This window comes from Eupeodes corollae, chromosome 1 (assembly GCF_945859685.1).
Source record: "Eupeodes corollae chromosome 1, idEupCoro1.1, whole genome shotgun sequence".
In the NCBI taxonomy this organism is placed as follows: domain Eukaryota; kingdom Metazoa; phylum Arthropoda; class Insecta; order Diptera; family Syrphidae; genus Eupeodes; species Eupeodes corollae.
In genome coordinates this window covers 53,924,929-53,948,531 of record NC_079147.1, presented here as the reverse complement: position 1 = coordinate 53,948,531, position 23,603 = coordinate 53,924,929, and the positions used below count along the sequence as shown (strand labels likewise).

Below are 23,603 nucleotides of genomic sequence, written 5' to 3'. Positions count from 1 at the left end.
TATTATAAAATCTAGATAAATACAAAATATCGGTAAGTAAAACTAAATAAAACCAAAGTAATATCGTTCAGCTTGTAGCCCAAGCCAAAATATATAGATAAAAAGAAAGCCAGATTAAAAAAAATGGTTTGTTCCTCAATAACCCACGGCCACGTGAATCTGATACCTATTTATTATTCAAAAGAGAGCTTTTGAAGTGGATATTTTCTCAAACAACGCTCCAGTGATATAGCCAATTACCCTTCAGAAAATTCAACCGTAATATTCGTACTTCTAGGAACATCATTTTTCTCAGTTTCGTCCTTCTATGCAGCGCCACCGGCCGCTTTGAGTGACTGTTGTTTGGTTTCATTTGCCAGGTGACATCAAACCAGAGGTTTCTTTTTGGTTGATGAGGCTTCTCTGACTGCATCTTTTGGCAATGTTTTCACTGTTTCTTGGTACATTGTGTTGGGGGCAGATAACTTCGAAAGAGGTTACTTGTGACTCGGTAGGATAAGGATTTTGCGATCGCTTGTAATTTTAAGCCTTGGACGTTCTATTTTCTCCTAGTATCTGCTTGTTTTTCCTTGTGCCCAAAGTGTTCCGTTGCTTACAACGATGTAGTGGCCCGCGTCGATGTTAGCTCCTCAGAAAGTGGGGACATACGTTATGCTGGAAGCGTGTTTAGCAACGATCGCAATATTGTTAATCTGGTTGATGAGTAGATTGATCTGGAGAGCTCCAAGTATCTATGTGGATGTTGAGGTGTGGAAAACGCGTACTAGCGCTATTGGTCGGTAATATGTTTTCACTTTTTTTTAATGTAATATAATAATTACCTACTTACTTATTTAAGGTGGCGCTACATTCCGGGGCAGACCTGGGCCTCTACTAACATGCGTCTCCAGCCAGCTCGGTCCCTAGCTAGCTGTCTCCAGTTTCGCACGCCATAAGTTGGTTGAGGTCCTCTCCCAACTGGATGCGCCACCTGAGTCGCGGTCTTCCTCTACTGCGCCGTCCCTCCGGATTGGATTTGAAGACCTTCCGGGCTGGAGCGTTGATGTCTATTCGCTCTACATGACCTAGCCATCTAAGCCGTTGGACTTTAATTCTGCTAACTAGGTCAGTGTCGCTGTGCAGCCCGTATACAGTTCGTCGTTATATCTTCTCCTCCATTATCCATCTATGCGTACGGGACCAAAAATCACCCGAAGAATTTTTCTTTCGAAGCATCCTAAGACGCTCTCATCATTCTTTCTGAGGGTCCAGGCCTCAGCACCATAAATGAGAAATGGGATGATGAGTGTCTTATAGATGGTGATTTTAGATGCTCGAGAGATGACTTTTCTCAATTGCCTTCTTAGTCCAAAGAAGCAGCGATTTGCAAGAGTTATTCTTCGTTTGATTTCAGCACTGGAGTCGTTGACAAAGTCCTTAACTACCTCAATATTATAGTTGTCCATGGTGACGTTTTGTCCAAGACGTCGTTGTTCAATGTCAGTTTTTGATGACAGCATATACTTAGTCCTGCCTCATTGACCACTAAACCCATCTTCTTCGCTTCCGTCGGAATGCTCAAAAACGCTCCACTGACATTACGCTTTGATCTTCCAATTATGTCAATATCATCTGCGTATCCGAGTAATTGGATGGACCTTTGAAAGATTGCGCCTCTAGTGTTGACGGTTGAGTTTTGCACAAATCTTTCCAGAACGATGTTGAAGAAGTCGCATGACAGTGCATCGCCTTGTCTAAAACCTTTTTTGACATCAAATGCATCGGTAAGATCTTGTCCGACCTTGATAGAGCAGCGTGCGTTCTCCATCGTCATTCTGCACAAACGGATAAGTTTGACAGGGATGCCAAAACTAGACATTGCTCGGTAGAGCTCTTCCCTATAGATGCTGTCATATGCGGCTTTAAAATCGATTTCGCTGCGGGGCGAGACGTTTTGGTAGCTAGTACGCAATTCACACATCTTAATATCCACAAGGGGTTTGACCACATTACGCACGATACTTCTGCAGTATACTGGATATCCGAACATTCCGGGAGCCAACATTGACTCGGAACACTACCTCGTTGAAGCCAAGGTATGGCTACGGATATCCCGATCCAAGCCAAAACAAGGAAGTACAGTGAGAAGATCCGACGTTAGACGGCTACAATCGCAAGAGACTGCCATGTCCTTTTCCGATCGAGTCTCTAATAACCTCTTAAGGAGTCCTATGCTGCCTGCATTAAGCATTGAAAACCAGTGGCAATATTGCCTTGCAGCCATCAGAGATGCCGCCTCTGAAGTACTAGGTTTCACACGGCCACCACAACAAAACCCCTGGTTTGACGACGAATGCCGGCACGCGCACGCAGCGAAACAAGAGGCATACAAAACGGCGTTGCACAAAAGGACTAGAGCTGCTCGCGAGCTCTACGAGCAGAAGAGTAGAGAGGAACATTGGTTTCTTAGATGGAAAATAGAGAGCATGAGAAGCGCACGATCAAAGAGATATAGGAATGTCAAAACAGGAATGAGGTTCGTAAATTTTACCAAAAGGTAAAAAAAACCTCCCAAGGGTACCAGCCACAAACCGAAGCCTGTGAAGACGATCAGGGGAACATCGTAGTAGAGCCGCAGTCAATGCTGAGAATATGGAAAGATCACTTCTCCAAATTATATAACGGCGATGGCGAATTCCGCTGTAAGGGAGATAGAACCACTCAACCTCGGCGACGCAGATCAACAATTCCGCCTTCCCGATCTTAGCGAAGTGAAGATAGCTACATCTAAACTTAAGTCAAACAAAGCTGCTGGAGCTGACGGCATCACCGCCGAACTATTCAAAGCAGCAGGCGATGACTTGGTAGGGAGCATGCACCAACTCATCTGCAAAATTTGGTCGGAAGAAAGCATGCCCGATGAGTGGAATCTCAGCATAGTGTGCCCGATACATAAGAAAGGAGACCCTCTTAACTGCGCCAACTACAGAGGCATCAGTCTCCTTAACATTGCGTGTAAGATCCTATTTGCCGTATTATGTGAACGTCTGAAGCCATTCGTCAACAACCTGATTGGTCCTTATCAGTGTGGCTTCAGACCAGAAAAGTCCACTCTCGACCAAATATTCACACTGCGGCAGATCTTGGAAAAAACCCAGGAGCTTCAAATCGATACCCACCATCTCTTTATCGATTTTAAAGCCGCGTATGACAGCATCTTTAGGGAAGGGCTCTACCGAGCAATGTCTAGTTTTGGCATCCCTGTCAAACTTATCCGATTGTGCAGAATGACGATGGAGAACGCACGCTGCTCTATCAAGGTCGGACAAGATCTTACCGATGCATTTGATGTCAAAAAAGGTTTTAGACAAGGCGATGCACTGTCATGCGACTTCTTCAACATCGTTCTGGAAATAATTGTGCAAAACTCCACCGTCAACACTAGAGGCACAATCTTCCAAAGATCCATCCAATTACTCGGATACGCAGACGATATTGACATAATTGGAAGATCAACTCGTGGTGTCAGTGGAGCGTTTTTGAGCATTCCGACGGAAGCGAAGAAGATGGGTTTAGTGGTCAATGAGGGCAAGACCAAGTATATGCTGTCATCAAAAAAGGACATTGAACAACGTCGTCTTGGACAAAACGACACCTTGGACAGCTTTAACTTTGAGTTAGTTAAGCACTTTGTCTACATAGGCACCGCTATTAATGCAGACAACGACACCAGCGCTGAAATCAAACGAAGAATAACTCTTGCAAATCGCTGCTTCTTTGAACTTAGAAGGCAATTGAGAAGTAAAGTCCTCTCTCGAGCATCTAAAATCACCATCTATAAGACACTCATCATCCCGGTTCTCATTTATTGTGCTGAGGCATGGACCCTCAGAAAGAAAGATGAGAGCGTCTTAGGATGCTTCGAGAGAAAAATTCTTCGGGTGATTTTTGGTCCCGTACGCACAGATGGAACGACCAACTGTACGGGCTGTACAACGACTCTGACCTAGTTAGCAGAATTAAAGTCCAACATCTTAGATGGCTAGGATATGTAAAAAAACTTGAAATTTAGGCTTCAAACTTATTTTATTTTATAAGAAATATTATTTTCAACATTCTGAAAAATATTGAGAAAAATCGAATCAACAGTTTTTCTTACAATAAATAAAAACCTAAAAAAAAAATAATAAAAGTTGGTAAAAATTGATTTTCGACTCAAATATCTTTATACACATTTAAAATATTGGCTTCAAACTAATTTTATCTTATAAGAAATATTGTTTTCAACATTCGATAAAATATTGAAAAAATCGAATTGACAGTTTTCTTACAAAAAATAAAACTCTAAAAAAAACAATACTAAAACTTGGTAAAAATTTACTTTCGACTCAAATATCTTTTCAATAATTAAAAATATTGGCTTCAAACTTATTTTATTTCAGAGAAAATATTGTTTTCGATATTCAGTAATTTGTATATAAAAATCCAACAGTCCTTTTTTTCATAAAAAATAAAATCTACAAAAAATAGTACGCAAATTTGGTAAAAACTGATACGAGTACATATAGACAAACTTTTAAGCAAGACAAATTGACAGACGGGATGGAAAGTTATCAGTGTGGCTCGCATCCCAGCCTCTTTTTTTTTTAAATAATCCAATGAAATCTTAGACTAACTGCGGAAGACCTACTGGATAGGTCCAAAAAGATCTCTTATGATTGGAAAAGCTGTTTGTAAAAGAGCTTTATAAGAAATTCCTGTTGTTTTATGAGACACAAAAACCAATTCAAAGGCCCCCACACCATTACTCCTACTTTTTTGGGCTGATTGCGATTCAAAACACATTTCTCCAATTTAGTATACTCCTAAACTACGTATCCCATGTCATGTGAAGACGAGCGAGTTCTAACCGATATGTTCATTTCTTACAGCGTTTAGTGGTGTTTTTTTTAACTTTTTAAATTTTAAGAACGGAGCACCTAATATAGCTAGACGAACAATAGATTTGGTAGCACTTAACCCCGCTAATTGTCTGATTTTCATCGTGGAGTGTGCTGAATTCGAGCCAACTCTTATTTATTTTCATTTCTCGTGTGGTTTTAAGTCTGTTTTTGTCCTACCTTTGTTGTTTTTTCGTAGGTGGCAGAGTTTGATAAAAAAAAATCGAACTGCTTTGACACTTCGTGCTATTTTATTTCCAATTTTCCGCATAGAATACCCTTCGGTGTGTGTCTTCTACCTGAGCGTCGAACTTGTCGAGTTGTAGAAGCTGAGTAAGGTCAATGATTCTCGGGAATTATTTCCCCAGAAGAGCCCTGAAACTAAAGGTCGCTCGCCCCTCCCCTTCCCAATCCTTACCAACTCCTACATCGGCTTTGTGCTACTATGCTGGCTGATGGCTCCTTATTCCATGACTGTATAGTGCATCACTGTCTGTCAATACCCTGTTTCCTTCCTGGGACGCTTATGGCTCAATTGCTGTTCGTCTCTCCTTTTCCAATACATATCCCTCCCTTCAACTTCCCAATTGGGCTGGATCTAAGGTGTTATACGACCCGTGCCGATGATCAGCCAGGCTGAGGGCCCAATTTCTAAAAATAGCTCAGTCGATAACGGAGTATCCGGATACCAGGCGACCTCCGGATTAGCTAGCCTTATCTGTGTAAGCGAATCTCTGCACAGATGGACCCCCCTTTTACTTCGCCTACTCGTGGGAATCCAAATGTACAAACTAAAACAAAAACTAAAACAAAAACAAAAAACAAACCCAAAACAAAATCGTCAAACCGGTGCCGGTACTCCAGCTACACCGGGCGGCAGTTCGGCGGCAACGTTGGCTGTCGTTGCACCTGTGCCTAACATCGGAGAAGGGATTGTGCCTAGTCACTGCCCTTCTTCGTGTGCAGTACAGGTTCTATCCACACCGGGCGGCAGTTCGGCGGCAACGTCGGCTGTCGTTACTCCTGTGCCTGACACCGGAAAAGGGCTTGTGCCAAGTCACTGCCCTTTTTCCGGTATGGCAAAGGATGTATCAACGACTAAAACTCTTTCTCAAGTCGGTAGTGGAAAGTTCGTGAAAAATGATCCTTCCACTACCAAAGAGAGTAAACCTCTCCAGAATGCTCCTAGGAGCTCCTATAAACAACGGCGCTATGCGATGAGGATTCTAAAATCCTCTGATTCATCACTGGGGGATGGAAGTAATCCCATCCTTAGCAAGAGGCAGGAGTGGGCTAAATCCATTCTGGATAAAACCAGTCACCATGACTCCACGTCAAAACGACAAAGATCTTTGGAGGAGCCCACTCCCGTCCCTAAAAAGCCCAAAGTGCAAAACACCAGCACTCCTAACATGGCCAGAGTACCACTCACTAAACCTTTCAGTGATGTACTCAAAGAGCCTAAAAAGATCATAGTAGCGGTCATTGATAGGAGCAATATTGATGGCACGATTACTTCTGACCGTTGGCAGATGGTGAAACTGGGGCTCTCGGCTGGCTTTCTCAAAGTCATGAGAGAGCATCCGGGTCCACCACCAGTAACAAGCGATTGGGGTTGGCATCAAGGTCATGTCAAACTCATCGCTTGTAACGATCAGAGGTCGCGCGATCTATATACGCTTGCTGTCGGCATGCTGGGCGAAGTCTGGCCAGGCGCAAAACTCGAGGTCGTTGCAAAGGAAGATATTCCTTGCAGGCCGAGAGCTCGCGCATGGATCCCGATAGAACCCTCTTGTCCAGATGACATTAGCGCAATGATCAGGATCAGCAACCCGAACCTCCCTTGTCACGACTGGAAGATCGCGAAACTGGAGGAGCCAAAGGGTCTTTATAGAAGTGCGATTATCGTAATCAATAAAGACTCTGTGGCTTCTCTGGCGCGAGATAAGGGCGTGATAAGATACGGTTTCGAGTCAGTCACGCTCCGCGTATATAAAAAAGATGAGGCAGACGCTTCATGCGAGCCTCCACAACCTCCTTCGAAGGCTGTGTCGCAAGACGTAGTAAGTCCCATTGCTGCTATCACCTTCCCATCCTTGGATGTTGTTGATGATCTACCTGGGCCCTCTTCTGTCGCAGTACAGTCTTCTTCCGAAGCTGTGCAGCAAGACGTGGTGGGTCCCAGTGCTATTATCACCCTCCCATTCTTGGATGTGGATAAAAATGTGGCGGGCCCCTCTTCTGTCGCAGCACAGTCTTCTCCCAAAAACGTCAAAGGTTTATCCCTAATGGAGACCGACGACTCAATCGACAAAGCTCTTCCCAGTGAGGAAGAAGATGAACTATTAGATTCCTCTTCGTCTGATCTGGATGAGCTGGATTTAACAGTGGTGGAGGTTGATCTGCCTATTTGTAGCCAAAATGCTGCAAATACTACAGATTAACCTCCAACACTCTAAAACGGCTTCGGCCTCCCTTCTTCTCCGCCTGACAAAAACTGGAGAAGATGTCGTTCTCATCCAAGAACCTTGGATTGTGAAATCCCTAGTTCGAGGATTGAGAACTCCTGGCTACTACATACTATATGTAACAGGAAAAGGTAACCCAAGGTCCTGCATACTAGTAAAACGTAATCTAAATGTATTTTTACTCCCCCATTTCAGTGATAAAGACGTCACCACAGCCAGTATGGTAATAGACAACCATACCTACTGGCTGGTATCAGCATATTTGGGCCACGACCACCAGGGTCCACTGCCTGGTACCATTCTTGAGAAGACGGTCGCTGAATCAACAAGACAGAAAACAAACCTAATTATCGGTTGTGATGCCAATGCGCACCATACTACATGGGGTAGTACCGATATAAATAACAGAGGTGAGTCTCTTTTTGATTATATTCTAACAAGTAATCTGGTAGTAAGTAATGTAGGTAGTGAACCAACCTTCGTCACAAAAAATCGACAAGAAGTTTTAGATCTAACTCTTGTCTCGTTAAATCTCTCAAATAAAATATTGAATTGGAGAGTATCAAAGGAGAACTCGTTCTCCGACCATAGATACATCCAATTCTCACTTATTGAAGAGACCCCAAAACCGATCCAATTCCGAAACTATAGGAAAACAGATTGGCCAAAATATAGGGCGACTTTGAAAAATCTAATTAAACCAGAACTTTCGGATCCGCCCTTGTGCGCTCCTGAACTCGATCAAAAGGTCGATGAACTTACAGCAGCCCTCAATAAAGCCATGGAAACTGCCTGCCCCCTCACAACAGTGCGAGGAAAGAAGAAACCATATTGGTGGGCTGCTGAACTAGATATACTCAGGAGAGGTTGTAGAAGGCTTTTCAATCAAGCGAAAAAGACTAGACATCCCCAAGATTGGGATTCCTATAAAGAATCTCTCAAAAAGTATAAACTAGAATTGAGAATAGCCAAAAGATCCTCATGGAGATCCTTCTGTAACTCAATAGAAGAATCCGCGGAGGCATCAAGGATAAGGAAGATTCTCTCCACAAGTCCAACCATGCCTAGTTGTCTTAAAAAATCAGATGGTACATGGACTAACTCTTGCGAAGAAACGCTAAACCTGCTACTAGACACCCACTTCCCAGATAGCTCCCAATCCGTTAATACAACATACAGTCCTGGGCCGGGTATTAACTTAATTTTTCCTCAAGGTCTGGTTACAAAAGAAAAATTGACATGGGCTCTGAATAGTTTCAAACCTTACAAATCTCCAGGTCCAGATCAAATCATACCAGCTGAGCTACAATATACCATTGATATAACTTCGCCCATCATTGAGATGATCTTTAAAAGTTGTATAGATCTGGTCTATATACCTCGGCGCTGGAGAGATGTAAAGGTAGTTTTCATTCCCAAGGCGGGAAAATGCTCTCATGTCAACCCTAAGGACCTAAGACCTATTAGCCTATCATCTTTCATTCTCAAAACTCTGGAACGATTGATCGATATCCATATACGTAACAACATTGAGAAGAGACTATCAATGTCTCAGCATGCTTACTGCAAAGGGAAATCGGTAGAAACAGCCTTGCACACTCTGGTAAGAACTATCGAATACTCCCTAGATAAAAAGGAATACACTATGGTGGCCTTCTTGGATATTGAGGGCGCTTTCAACAACGTTGACACATCTGCTATCACTTCTGCTATGACGACCTTAAACGTCGAATACTCAATCTGTGAGTTGATTAATCTAATGCTAAAAAGCAGGATCATCAACTCCAGTTTGGGAGATTTTTGCACAAAAAGGTCTGTCAGTAGAGGCACTCCGCAAGGAGGTGTTCTGTCCCCTCTCCTGTGGAACATAGTGGTTAACCAACTACTAATATCCCTTGAGAGGGATGGCTACAGAGTGGTTGCGTATGCCGATGATGTTGCTATCGCTGTCACAGGGGAACATCCTAATACACTGAGAGACCTCCTCCAAAATGCACTCAATATGCTCACTAGATGGGCTGATAACTGCGGACTTAGTATTAATCCTCAAAAAACAGACCTCGTCCTTTTCACACGGAAATACAAGATCCCAGTAATTGTACCTCCTTCGATAAAAGGTATACCACTAATTTTTACCAATGAAGCCAAATACCTTGGTCTGATATTGGACAAAAAATTAAGTTGGAAATCCAATATACAGGAAAGAGTTAAAAAAGCTACAGTAGCTCTTTTCCTTTGCAAGAAAGCTATAGGAAGCAAATGGGGTTTTCAACCTCGCATAACCTACTGGCTATACACATCGGTCATCCGACCAATACTTATGTACGGGGTTGCAGTATGGTGGACTGCACTGGAGAAAGTCACATACTGCGACATACTCAGCAGAGTTCAGCGCACTGCATGTCTCTGCATAAGCGGGGCATTGAGAACCACACCCTCAGCAGCGTTAGACACTCTCCTCCATCTGACACCCCTCGACATCTTCAGTAAACAAGTGGCAGCGAGTACAGCGATAAGAATCGACGCCTCATCTCAATGGACCAACAACAATGTGGGACACTCTATCATTTTGAACCTCTTTGGTTCTATACCAAAGTACATAGACTACACTATACCTAAACCCCTATTTGGAAAAAACTTCCAGATATCCATTCCATCCAGAGATGAATGGGAAGACAAAAAACTCCTGGATAACAAAAGTATTCATTTTTATACAGATGGATCTAAGACAAATGAGGGAGTTGGTGGTGGCGTGTACTCGGAAAAGCTTAATCTAAGCATCTCATTCCGCCTCCCTAATCATTGTAGCGTTTTTCAAGCGGAAATTTTGGCGATCAAAGAGGTTCTCTCCTGGCTAAGAGAAAACGTGATATCAACTTCTGATATCCGCATCTTCTCTGACAGTCAAGCTGCTATCAAATCCCTTGACGGTGTCTCGACCAAATCTTTGACGGCCCTCGATTGTCGATCGTCTCTTATGGAGATGGCGCAGCAATTTAACATTCACCTCTGTTGGGTGCCGGGCCACAGAGACATCACAGGTAATTGTAGAGCCGATGAACTCGCTAAAAATGGAACCGTCAAACCTATTTCACCTGAAAGGGAGAAGATAGGTATACCGATAGCTACATGTAAACTTATGCTAAAAGAAACAGCTTTTGCGATAGCAAATTCTAGGTGGCACAACTTACCAACATGCGCAGCCACAAAACTCATATGGCCTTCACTGGACCTAAAGCGCTCTAAAGACTTGTTATCTCAAAGCAGACTTCATATTAGCTCCCTAATAGGTGTCCTTACAGGACACTGTCTTATAGGCAGACACGCAATACGACTAGGCGTAGCCTCAAATGACTTCTGTAGGAGCTGCATGGACGAAGAAGAAGAGGAAACAATCTCTCATCTCTTATGCACCTGCCCTGCTCTTTCACTCAAGCGCAAACTTCATCTGGGGGACTACTCTTTTGATAATCCCAGCGAACTAGCTAAAAAGGATATTAAATATCTTCTTCGCTTTATAAAAAGCTCAAAATGGTTCTACTAGTTAGAAGTAATTCTCTAGATTCATGTGGTATCACAATGGGCCTTTCTCTTGGCCTAAGTGTGTGGATTATAAATCCGCAGCCACGTTAACCTAACCCTAACCTAACCCTTCGGTGTAGTGGGCCTCAATTTTTCCTATTATTCCTATATCACTTTCAACACTTGGAAAAACTTTTATTACGTACGCTCATTTAATAAAATTAAATTTGCATTACCCAGCATTAAGAAACTAACTGAAATAATTCATGCGTCTAACCAAGCGAACCGATTTATTTGAGCTTTTTTAGCATAAGTCAGGAGAAAGAGATCGAAACAACCATTCAGTTCGTCTCGTTAATCTTGAATTTAGTTTTTTTTTTTTCGAGGAGAATTTAATTACCTTTTAAGCCTAGTACATACTTCCTCGTGAAGTGAACGTTCGCCAGTGGAGAAAGTGAACTTTTGACATTGCTCACTGGTACACACTTGTGAGTACACGTTGTGAACATTTGACGTTTCAAAAACACTCTAATGAAGACATAAATCCAAATGTCAAAGCTTCACCAACAGTTCCCGTACATTTTGCACGTGAATTGCCCGTGAACGAAAACTCTCCACTTTGTTCTCCACTCAGCTTCACGAGCAAGTTCACGGGTGAACCAAAAACTGAAATTTGTATGGGTTCACGAGATGGTTCACAAGTATGTACTAGGCTTTAGTTGGTAGTTCATCAAAAAAAAAAAACGGACAAATTAAATTTCATTCAGAGAAATATGATGTGTCTAACCATGTGAACCGCATTGTATGTTCAATTTGATCCCGATTATTTCCACTTTTAAGCCTAGTACATACTTGTGAACCATCTCGTGAACCCATACAAATTTCAGTTTTTGGTTCACCCGTGAACTTGCTCGTGAAGCTGAGTGGAGAACAAAGTGGAGAGTTTTTGTTCACGGGCAATTCACGTGCAAAATGTACTGGAACTGTTGGTGAAGCTTTGACATTTGGTTTCCGCATGTTCACAACGTGTACTCACAAGTGTGTACCAGTGAGCAATGTCAAAAGTTCACTTTCTCCACTGGCGAACGTTCACTTCACGTGGAAGTATGTACTAGGCTTTAGCGATGAAGTCAAATTTTGCATACTCACGCAACGTTAATAGAAACTTAATATTTCCAGCTGTATCACGAAACCTATGCACGTCCTAAGGCCACGCAGTGGAAAGTCTACAATTTGTGTGCATAAGATAAGCAAATGCATGAACCAACTATACTGTTTTCTCTAGTAACCGCTTGGTTACTCTTCAACTATTCTCCCTATGGTTTGTGTCAATGCTAATCATATTTCATAACCTTTGCTCAAATAGCTCAGTTTTTAAATTCAAATGAATACGTTACTTCACTTTGTTGAATAGGTTCTTCACAGAAACCTTCGCATAAGACTTTAAAAGAAGTTCTTTTTCTAAAGTCTTTATCACAAAACAGCAACAAGTGTCTATTTCACATCACCCAGCGCTACTTACATCATATTTTGATATTTCAAAATGTCACTATGAAGAATTTGTTACGTTTCTTTATTACTTCAGACTTAATTATTACTTTGCAACAATGTAGAAGAATCTGCATCCTAATTGCTTATGCGCAACCTTTCCATGAATAAAGTATATGGAGGTGTACTTTATTCAACTGAAGATAAGAACAACCGCACCGAACCTCCATCGCAATACCTTTAACATTTTAACATTTTACATTAAGCCACTACTGTATAACAAACAACCTGTTGGCCAATTGCCAATTTGTTATTTTATTTTAATGTTATTTTTTCAAACAAGGTAATAAAATATAAAAGAACATTCAAAGTCGATATCGAGTTAATTTTATAAACAAAATTCAATTATTATTATAACTTTCACTCATTCTACACGCTTGCTACCGCATCAGGTTGCGCGGGGAGCAGTCCAGTTAAATTTACAATGTAATTATAACGAATTAACAAATTCATTTAGATCAATTAATTACCCAGTTAATCACTGACAATGGCACCGACAGCGACAGCGGTGGTGGTGGCGCACTCATAAAGTTTCTGATACCTCAACTTGAGAAAGCCGCCTCCGCGGCGCGATTTCTGAACTCGATTTGTCGATGATGACGAATGGGGTGATCTTAATGGAATATAAATAAGACCGTATAGGTGCCTTGAAGTTAAAAGGGATCGATTTTAAAATATGGTGAGCATGTGCTCAAGTGAATTAGCTGAGTTCTATAAGTTTACAAAAACACTGTAAGCTTCCTTGAGCTTATTATCACTCTCGCGCTTCTCTCTGGCGTGATCATCTCGTTTGCCAGACAAATGATACGTCACAACGTCAAAGCGTCAGACAACGACAGCGACGACGACGACACATTGGTTATTTTTATGCAGTAACTGGAAATAATTATTTAAATTTAGAATCTCTGAACCAACCCTGTCTGATAAGTCGTATTACGGAATAGCGGGCTGGAATGGCGATGCAAGGGACAGAGTTCGGGGCTGTTGTTGGGATCGTTGACGACTTTTTAAAAGGTGTCAGATGGACCGATTTATTAATTGCTCTTAACGATATTATTTATTCTTTGTTTCCTTGTGCAGTATCGTTGGTTTTGTTATGGCTGCTGCTGTTGGTGGTAAGAAGTGAATAAGCGATAGGGAGTGCGTCACTATATTGAGGAAAAATATCTGCGCAAAAGGTCAAAGATCTATTGATGTGATTCGGTTGTGTTGTTAATTTCTTTTATATTCTATACTTATGTTTGTAATTACCTAAACCCTGTGAGTTGCGCATCAGGAAGGTTTATTGATTGAACATAAAAGCCATTTTAAAATTGAGAAGAATAAAAACATCTAAGAGAATGTAATCGTCAGTTGTTCGTCATTTCAATACACCCTACACAAATTTACATGTAAAGAGTTTTTCTATAAAAGGTTTAACCAATAATTTCAAATTTAAAGCCACTATCTTTTGATATTTGTAGTTCTTACTTTACACTTCTACTAAAAATTGATCGAGAAACGCTTTAACAATACATTGAAACTAGTCGAATCAATTTTCAAAACTGAAGTAACTTTTCGGTCGGTGATAGTGAAACTGCTGGAAAATCTCAGCTGTTGGGAAAATTTGTGATGTAGAGAATCGAAACTACATATATGTGTTGTTCTAAAACAACTCAGAATTATTGCTGCTTAAAGATTGTAATGTTGAACAAAACCCAGGTTTTGTTGAATATTCTCGTCAAGAGTAGGCATTCCACAGCCGATTTAACACGGTATTTTGAATTAAGAAATTGCATAGCTTAATTACTTTACTTAAGGTGGCACTACAGTTCTTTGTGAACTAGAGTCACACCAAACAAACTTCTCCATCTAGCTCGGTCCCTAGCTATCTATCCTGTGGAAGTGGATCCGAAGACTTTGCGTCCAGGAGCATTAGCTTTTTATACGCTCTACGTGACCCAGCCATCTCAGTCGTTGGAGTTCTGGCTCAATCTGCGTCACTTTACAGCCCGTACAGTATTTATAGCGGAGCCTAGGTAGACAAGGTCGCATTAACTACCTCAAAGTTACGTCTGTCGATAGTGACGTTTTGACTAAGGCGTCGGTGTTGTAAGTAATTTTTGGATGACAGCATGTACTTTATTTGGCCTCAATAACCGTTAGACCCATTTTTGCCACCTTTATACCCCAATTCCTTTGAAATCACGCTGATTTCTTGTGATTATCTCAATGTCATCTACATATGCTAGTAATCGGATAGACTTCTGAAAGATAGTGCCCCGGATGACAGCGACATCCAATGGTTCTGTTAAGTTATTTTCAACTTTTATGGGGCAGCGCGAATTTCCCATATGTGTAATTGACTATTAAGGCTTTGAATGACCAGTTAATACAAGAACTCAAGTCCGTCGATCGCCAACAACATAGTTTCTTTGCTGATTAAGTCTTTTAAATTTATGTAAATAATAAGGATTTCCATAGAAAAATCTGCTTTAGTAATAAATATCTGAAAAAATCATTTTAAAAGTTGTAACTATTTAATTGGGACTTTGAATATCTCTGTTTGCTACTTACCGATCCTAATAACTTCCTCACATATCTGAATGATGTTCTTAACATCAACTGACTCCTTATCCTATCTCTCCCTATTTAATCACCTCTTATCTTTATTGGGCTGGATGTAAGGATTTAAACGACCAGTGCCGATTATTAGCCTGGCTGGGGTCCAATTAAAAAAATAGCTCAGTCTCTAACGGAGTATCCGGATTAACTTGCTTTATCTTTATAATTCGAATCTCAGGACAGACGGACCTCGCATTCTTCGCAACTCGTTTAACCAAATATGAATAACAAAATAGAAAAAAATTATGAGACCGATATATTTTCAAGACCTGGCAGTAGTTTGGCGCCAAAGCCTGTTGCTGTATCTTCTGCGGCCAACATAGAGAAGGGAGTAGGGGCAATCCATGAACCCTCTTTTGCTGTTGGCAGCAACGAGAGTAGGAAGGTAGCGATACCTAATTCCAATAGTGGCAGGGTTGTGAAGAATGGCTCTACTGAGAGTATATCCAGAAACGGAAAGGAGAAATCCTCTAAAAGCCTATATAAACAAAGGCGGGAAGCTGCGAGAAACCTGAAAGCCTCTGGTGAATCATTTGAGGCTGGAAGGACAGCAAACCACTCTAATTGAATAGGCAAACAGTGTTCATGCTGCAGTAAGGACCGGGAAATACTTCACGTCTAAAAGAAAACGGTCACTTGAGGTCGCCATATCGACACCAACACAACCTCGTGTGCACAACATTAGCACTCTCCTCAATCCCATCAGGAAATAAGCCAGTTTCAACTAAGTCACGAAGAGCAAAGTTGTGGTTGCAGTCGTTGACAGGAGCGATGATAATTGCAAAATATTGGCTGATTGTTGGCAGCTGGTACAGGTTAAGCTCTCGGGTTGCTTTTTAAGCATTTTGACTAACAACAACATTGGCCACTCCGTAATTCTTAGGTATTTAGAATCAATTCAAAGGCACACAGACTACACCATCCCCCAATACAATTCCACAGAAAAATGCAGATGCCTATACCTTCCAGATCTTTTTGGGAGGATGAGGCATTCCTGGAAGACGAGTCAATCCATTTTTATATAGAAGAAGGGGTTGGTGAAGGTGTGTTTTCTGAACAAATGAAATTAAGTCTCTCATTCCCCCCTCCCAATCATTGTAGCGCGTTCCTGGGGGAACTTTTGGCTATAAAAGAAGTCTTGTCATGGCTTAAAAAAAACTTGATATCAACATCTGATATAAGTATCTTCTGAGATAGTTAGGCCGCTATCAAATCTCTGGTCTCTGTCTCTACAAACTCTATAACAGTCCATAACTGTCGAGCATCTTCATGGCATACCAATCGCTACTTGTTAACTGTTGCTAATTAAAGACGCTATGAAGAAGGCAAACACCACGTGTCGATAATAAGTGTCATAACCGGACACTGTCTTATAGGAAAGCACGCCACGTGGCTAGGTGTATTCTCAAATGACTTTTGGTTAAGCTGTATGGACAAGGAAAAGGAGGAAACAGTTCTTCATCTTCTCTGTGCATGCCCTGCTATAGCTCAAAAACGCAGGAATTACCTAGGAGAACTCTTCTTTAACGATCTAAATAATGTTTGCATAATCAGCCTCTCACGTTTCGTAAGGGAATCAAACTGGTTCCATTGAGCTTAGGAGGAAGCCTCAAGATTCATGTGGTATCACAATGGGTCATTAAGCTGGCCTAAAAGCTATCATAAACGGATGAAGATATCAACCGTTGTAAAAGATTTGTATGACCCCTATTCAAAGATGTTGATGTAAATCATGTTCATTATTAGCAAGCAGGCGTTACATGACACAAATGAAAGCAGTATTGCCATATCCAATTCTTAAGAGCAAGCATGTTAAAATTGTATTGAACAAGTAACGCAAAAATCACAATTTTGCAAGAAAAGTTTCCTAATCTTCTATTTTTCATAAAAGTGATTTTTTGAGTAAACGTATTAGAAAAAAGAAAATGGAAAAAAGGGTGCATGAGAAGCGCGCAATCATGGAGATAGCGGGATGTCACAACATGAATAAGGTTTGTAAATTTTACCGAAAGGTAAAAATACTCTCAAGGGTTCTAGCCACTAACCTAAGCTTGTAAGACGATCATTGAAACAATGTAGCAGAACCGCAGTCTATGCTGAGAATATGTAATGATTACTTCTCTAAATTATCTAACAGCGATGAAGAACCGATTTTTGCTATAACGTAGATATAACCACTCAATTTTGGCGACGCAGAACAACAGATCCCCTTATCCAACCTCGATGAAGTGCAAATAGCAGAAACCTTAAAAAACTGCTGGAGCTGGCGATGACTTAGTAGGGAGCATGCACCAACTCTCCAAAATATGATCGGAAGAAAGCATGCCTGATGAGTGGAATTTCAACATAGTTTGCCAAATATACACAAGAAAATCTGAATTACGCCAACTACAGAGGCATCAGTCCGCCTAATAATATCCATTGAATAACATGTTTAAGAAACTGTAAGTAAGGTGAAGCAACACTGATGGCCTTTAAGTTTAAGAAATAATAACTAAATATCTGTGAATATCTTATCTGTGTCCTTAATCTTATTGTTCTTTCATAGGAAATAGTCCTTCAAACAATTTATTATATGTTATACAACATAAACAACCTGTACCACCCAGAATATTCCAATTTTGACAATTTTATAATCTTGCGCATGTTTATATTGCACTGCGGGAGTGATATTTCACATGTTTACGCAGGTTATCAATATTGATAATAATAAAGACAAAAATTACACAAGTTCTTTATTAAAAATATCCTTTTTGAAAGATTAAAATAGAATCATGTTAGGTACCTGTCTTCTATTGCGATTTCATAGTTTGTATACCTGACAAAATTGTTTTTTTTTTTCAACCGACTTCTTTACAATTTGAAACACAAATTCTCACTTTCATTTGGTTTGTTTTGAACATAAATTGTTGTGTAAGTTAAATAGATGACCTTGTAAGGAATTTTGTTTTCAAACTAAATTTAATAAGGAAGAGAGCAAGACAAAAGATTTTTAAAAACCAAAGGGTATGATTGTATTCTACATCATTTAAATGTACATATTTTTAATTGTAAACAACAAAGGATAACGATTCCTTTATTCCTAAAACCAAAATAATGCTAATACGCAATGTTTTACAAGCGGATGTTTTCTTTGTACAAGTTTTTTTCATTAATTAAACATTTCTTCTTAAAATCATGGTAACTACTTTTAAAATTTAAAATTTATTCTGAAAATAGTTTTTTTTTTTCATAACAATACTAAAAAAAGAAGATTCTGAAATATTGGATCGCTTAAACAAAAGAGTTGACGCAAGAACCTCAAACAAAATTGTGAAATTAATGTGAGATTTTCATCGGCATTCGGTAGACAAATTTAATTTAATATTAATAATTTAATTTAATAATTTAAGACAAATTTTCGAATTCCAGTATTTAAAAATGTTCGCTTCTAATAAATATAAAACCAAGAACAACCCTTCGTTTATTGATAAGATGTTAAACTACAAATAATATTTAGAGGCTTTATAATTTGTCTGGGACTTTAAGAAAATGTTAATACAAATAATTTGTGTGAGATATAACATTTGAACATATCACTCTCCTAAGGACCTTCAAAGGTCGAAAAATGTCAAATTTTCAATTTGACAAATCGGACCGATTACAATAACTTCCTACTGGAAGTTTAAAACAACAACAGCCTAATGGCAGCCACAGCTCGGTTACAGCATAATTACCTGTTCATAAAAATTTCCATTATGAATTAGAGGCTGTTTGACCTCGATAACTTTACTAACTTTATCTTTTAGGGATTGATTGTGGCTTATAGGAAAAAATCCATTCATCCTTCCGTTGGATTCCGAATTGGTGAATTTAATTAATTTAGAAACTCGTATTAGATTTTTCACTACGAAGTCCTCACGAAAGGATTCTGCAATAAATTTTTCGTGATTCGTAGCACTTTGTTGATTACAATGGAGTTTGTGATAGGGCTGATTACATTAGTATATTATTAGTATATTTGAAAGAGACACCTTTTTATCCTCTCGGACACCATTTATTATTGACACTTCCTCAAATATATTATGAGGTAATATTGCTAAAAGATGGTCTGACTTGAAATTCATGGTCTCTTACCTTAATTGTTGGACCAACTGTTTTTTTCACAGTCGACATCACCACAAATGTGCACCCAAAGATTTTGTTCCATTTTTCCGATGCCCATCAGCTGTCAACTATCAGAATAGCGAGAGGAACGTGCTTATAAAAAGATGCACTTCTCATAATTAATTGAGACTGGTTTAAAAAAGAATTTTATCTTTTAAATAATATGATCACGCCCATTCTTCAGTTTTGGGGCAGGCTTTTAAATTGTTCCATACAAAATAATTATAACGAGACAAGCGGCAAGACTTGAAAATGGAATTAGGAAAAAGGATTTAAGAATTGTTCCATGGAACACAGGATTGTTCTATTAACCTCGAGCTCCAGAAAGAGCTATAGTCGAAATCGAAACCCTTTCAATATATAACTACTATACTTATTTACGATGAATGGAGACTGGCTGCCTTAGACAAAATGGCTTTCCGTCCTTTAACATCTCTAGTACCCTACTTTCAGAAATACGAAACCAAAAGTTCTGGAATCCAAGATACCTTGGTTATCATCATTTTCGTCTCGAACCTCGTCGCTAATGGGATTCAAAGATTCTCATTGCTCGGTTTTGTTAAACCAATGCTTTAAAAAACTGCTTTTTTGAATTTTGACCACATCAACTTATGTTTATAAATTTCAATTTGTATAACTTCTCATTCATTCGCCCCATCGAATAAAGAATCGTATAAATAAACTAACAAAACGAGGGTTTCATTTTAATAAAGAATTAGTTTTACACTCCAGGATTTTGAATTGTTTTATCTTTCGAAACCGACAAAGCAGCAATTTCTAATCGAAATTCTTCTCCTGAAACCTGAGGTAGATGAACTATTGTAATATTTCGTAGTATATGCTGTCAATAGTACAATTTTGTATTAGCTTTGAACTTGAACTTCCCCTCCTATTCCTTCAAGATAAACAAATTTAACCTGTTTTTCAATCGCCGTTAAGGACTATATAATATTCAAATTTGCTAAAGAGAATCCCATTCATGTTAAGGCCTGGTTTACAGTACATTTTTGAAAAAGTTCCGAAAACTCAATTCCTAATAATTGGTATGTGTGTTTTTTTGAAGCTTCAAAGAACATGGAGTTTTTCAGGAACATAAGATTGACATTTGTCTTATAGAGCTATTGCCGAAGAATGCTTTCAAATAGGGTCTTTAAGTCGATGGAAAGAAAGGTTGGACTGTTCCGGAATTTGCTACAGCGCAGCGTGAAGATTTGGCCTCAGTTGTTATGGCAGTTCAAAGTGAAATAGACTTTTTTATTTAAACATTGCAAAATAGTTTGGATAGAATCTTGTTTTCAACTTTTATCAGAGATATGCTTGGAACCGTACCGCAAGAACCTTCGTTAAATTTTTTCACTTGTAGGTAATTTTATTTGAATTTTATGCTAAACGAATGTGTTATATGTAATAATAACACGGTCAGAAAATTTTAAAAGACTTGAGACTTTTATTATTTATATAAAAAGAAGGTTTAATGCCGTTTAAGAATTTAATAAATTCAACGAAGAATTAATGAATTAAGGAGGTTTAATGCCGTTTAAGAATTTAGTAATTTCAACGAAGAATTGACAAACCTGTATTTTTCGGTAACATTACTAATCCTGTTAAAATTAATTATTTAATGCAACACTTACCTTTAAGCATACCATCTCACTTTAACTACTTTGTATAATTCTACTTTATGTTTAAGAACTTATTCATTTAGATATTCATTGGATTTGTATATTTGTCTTCATAAATAAAATTTCCTTACTTGCTTGTTAATAGTCATATAGTCAACTTGTTTTCCTAAAGCGTTAAGTAAACTGCGAACATCCTGTTCTCAAAAGAATTTCTAAATTTCCATTGTTTAAAAATTTGTTTGCAGGTTGAAAACGGTCCTTAAAGCACTTTTTAATAGTTTTGTTAACTTGTGAGTCACCGTTTTTTAAATTTCAACAATTTCAGTGCATTAAAAAAAATGTATTTATCCATTATTAGTAATAGAGTAGTTTTTTACTTATGAAAAGTCAAAAGTGATAGATTCCGTTCAGAGTGAAACCTACTATGAAAAATCACTTAGCTTTTAAAAATCACATAAAGTTTAACAGGATTGGCATTTGCTCTTAACAGTTCTATAAAAAGGCAAAACTTTTATGGTATGTTATGTGTGTTAAATACCCTTTTTCCATTGTACTATAATTATGTTGTTCTTATTTAAAAGACTGAATTTACCACATGCAACGTGTGAGTCACACAAGAAGTCATTTTTTCAATGCGATACACATTTTTGTGCCTTATCCTTCCAAAGAATTTTGTAAAATCTCGACAAATGTGTAAAATGTATTTAACCAACAGATCACAAGAATCGAAATCGAAAATACATCATTTGGTGAGTTAGAAGAATTTTTGAAGATTACTTGGTGAATACGTGTTGCAATCAAGGAACTTTTTAAATTCACTGCCAGCAAAAAAAATTCTTTAATTCCTCACAAAGCACGCGTTCGATGCGCTTTTCGAATGCCAGCTTAGATATTTCGTTTTTTAATCAAGGGAATTCAATTTTTTCTCTAAAGTTTTTTGAGGAATTTTACAAAATATCAAAACAAAAAGAAAACAAACACGAGACAAAAACGATAGAAGGAGACTAAACCTGTCAAACCATTGTCCAGAAACGCATAATGTCAATACGTAGGAATGATTTTTTGACCATCTTCTTTGTTGTTACAATTTTTTTTTGAACTTACTAACTTACTATCCCTATCGATAGTGTGACCTTAAATATATTACGAAGAAAATAATAATCCATATGGAATAAAAAATTGATCTTTCTCGGTGGACCTTGTAAACAAATTTAATAATGTTTTTTAATTCAACACCAATTTCAAAAACGTTCATGAATATTTATTTTCCAAAAGCTTTTAAATTGAATAGAATAGTTTTCAAAACATTCTGTCCCACGCATGTTATTTAAAACTAAACCGATGGTCACCTCATCTATAAGGCAAGTTGCTATAGATTTTTTTAAATATAATTCGGCAGATCACATCACAATGACTGAAAGACATCAAGGCAATCGCCTTTGAGTCGGTCTATGGCACACGTTAATGCCGCCCGCGTTTCCTTCTTCTGGGCTTCAAATATAAAAAGTTCAAATAAAAACATTTTTTGATTCTTTTTCCTACAATGTTTGTTTTTGCTACGTCAGATTATTGATGTGTCGCGGTTTATGGTGCATTGTTGGTTTTGTATGGTTTTGATGAGAAGAACAATGATTTGAAAGAATGCGAATTTGATATAGAAAGATACAAATATTGTGATCTAAAGAGTTGCGAAAGAAAGAAAATCATCATTTGATGATTTTACTAAAAGGACACTATGCGCCCGATCGCTTTTATGTGTTTGATCTTTTTGATTGGCATAGGACAGAACAAAAAACAAACTAACATTCCGAACTATGGATTATTGGATTGACATAAGAAATGGAATGCAACAGTTTTAGAAAATGCAGATTATTGAAGGAGCTAAAAGATGACTTAAAGGACCAATAAAACAAAAAAAATCACATAGCTTAGGAATTGCATTTTTTTTAATTCAAAGTATACCAAAAACTAAACCTAAGACAACAATTTCAAAACATTTAAAATTTACAAGTTGAATGGTCTTTGGTTATAAAATGATTTTAAAATTCAATCCTTGAAAAAGCGGATAACATTTTAAAGAAAATTAAACGGCTTAAACATTGTTATTGAATTTTTACATTAGATTTTACTCTAAACATATTATATCTGTTTGTTTTATTCGGTGGGTAAAGATGGGAATCACTCGCATTACAAGCAGCCCACAATTATTAAATGTAATATTAATACGGATTGGCAAAATTAGCGGTACTAGAGCCATTTCGTCGCGTTCAGAAAAGAAATCAGGTCTTTGATTTTCATCTCAAAAAGTTCATCAAGATCTTTAAGAAATTCCCTTCAGAAGCTTAACATAATTAAACTGGCCATGGCAGGACATTTACCTTTCATGTTGTATTGTGGGTTGTACCCAACTTAACTGTATGGTCTCCTATAGGCCAATGTCCAGTACATATTGCAGGGACCGTGGCTATATTATGCATGTGTCTTCATAAAAGTTCGATAGAACGTTTTTTGTTAAAGGTAGCCCATATCTTAATGGATATAGTAGAGTCCGTTAGACTATTCCACCTGCGGTTTGATTCTGTAAGAAAAATTAATATTAAGAAAATTAATTTGCCCTTCATAGCTCCAAGAAGAATATTTACCCTTTCCGCAAGTGAACTATAAAAGGCCGATCCCTGTCGAGCCAACTCATCAGCACATTTATTTCCATCGACGCCACTACGGCCTGGAACCCACAAAAGAGTAACAGGTAGGATGACTTTGAGGCTGGATAA

General features: G+C 38.6%; 1 protein-coding gene across 1 annotated transcript; it reads left to right on the top strand.

The window, feature by feature from the left end:
• The first annotated feature begins 5,995 nt into the window (after positions 1–5,995).
• Positions 5,996–13,054, top strand: LOC129939233 (uncharacterized). Its single transcript, XM_056047175.1, has 2 exons — positions 5,996–6,982; positions 12,932–13,054. Exons 1-2 carry the CDS (start codon positions 5,996–5,998, stop codon positions 13,052–13,054), a joined length of 1,110 nt encoding a protein of 369 aa, XP_055903150.1.
• Positions 13,055–23,603: the final 10,549 nt, after the last annotated feature.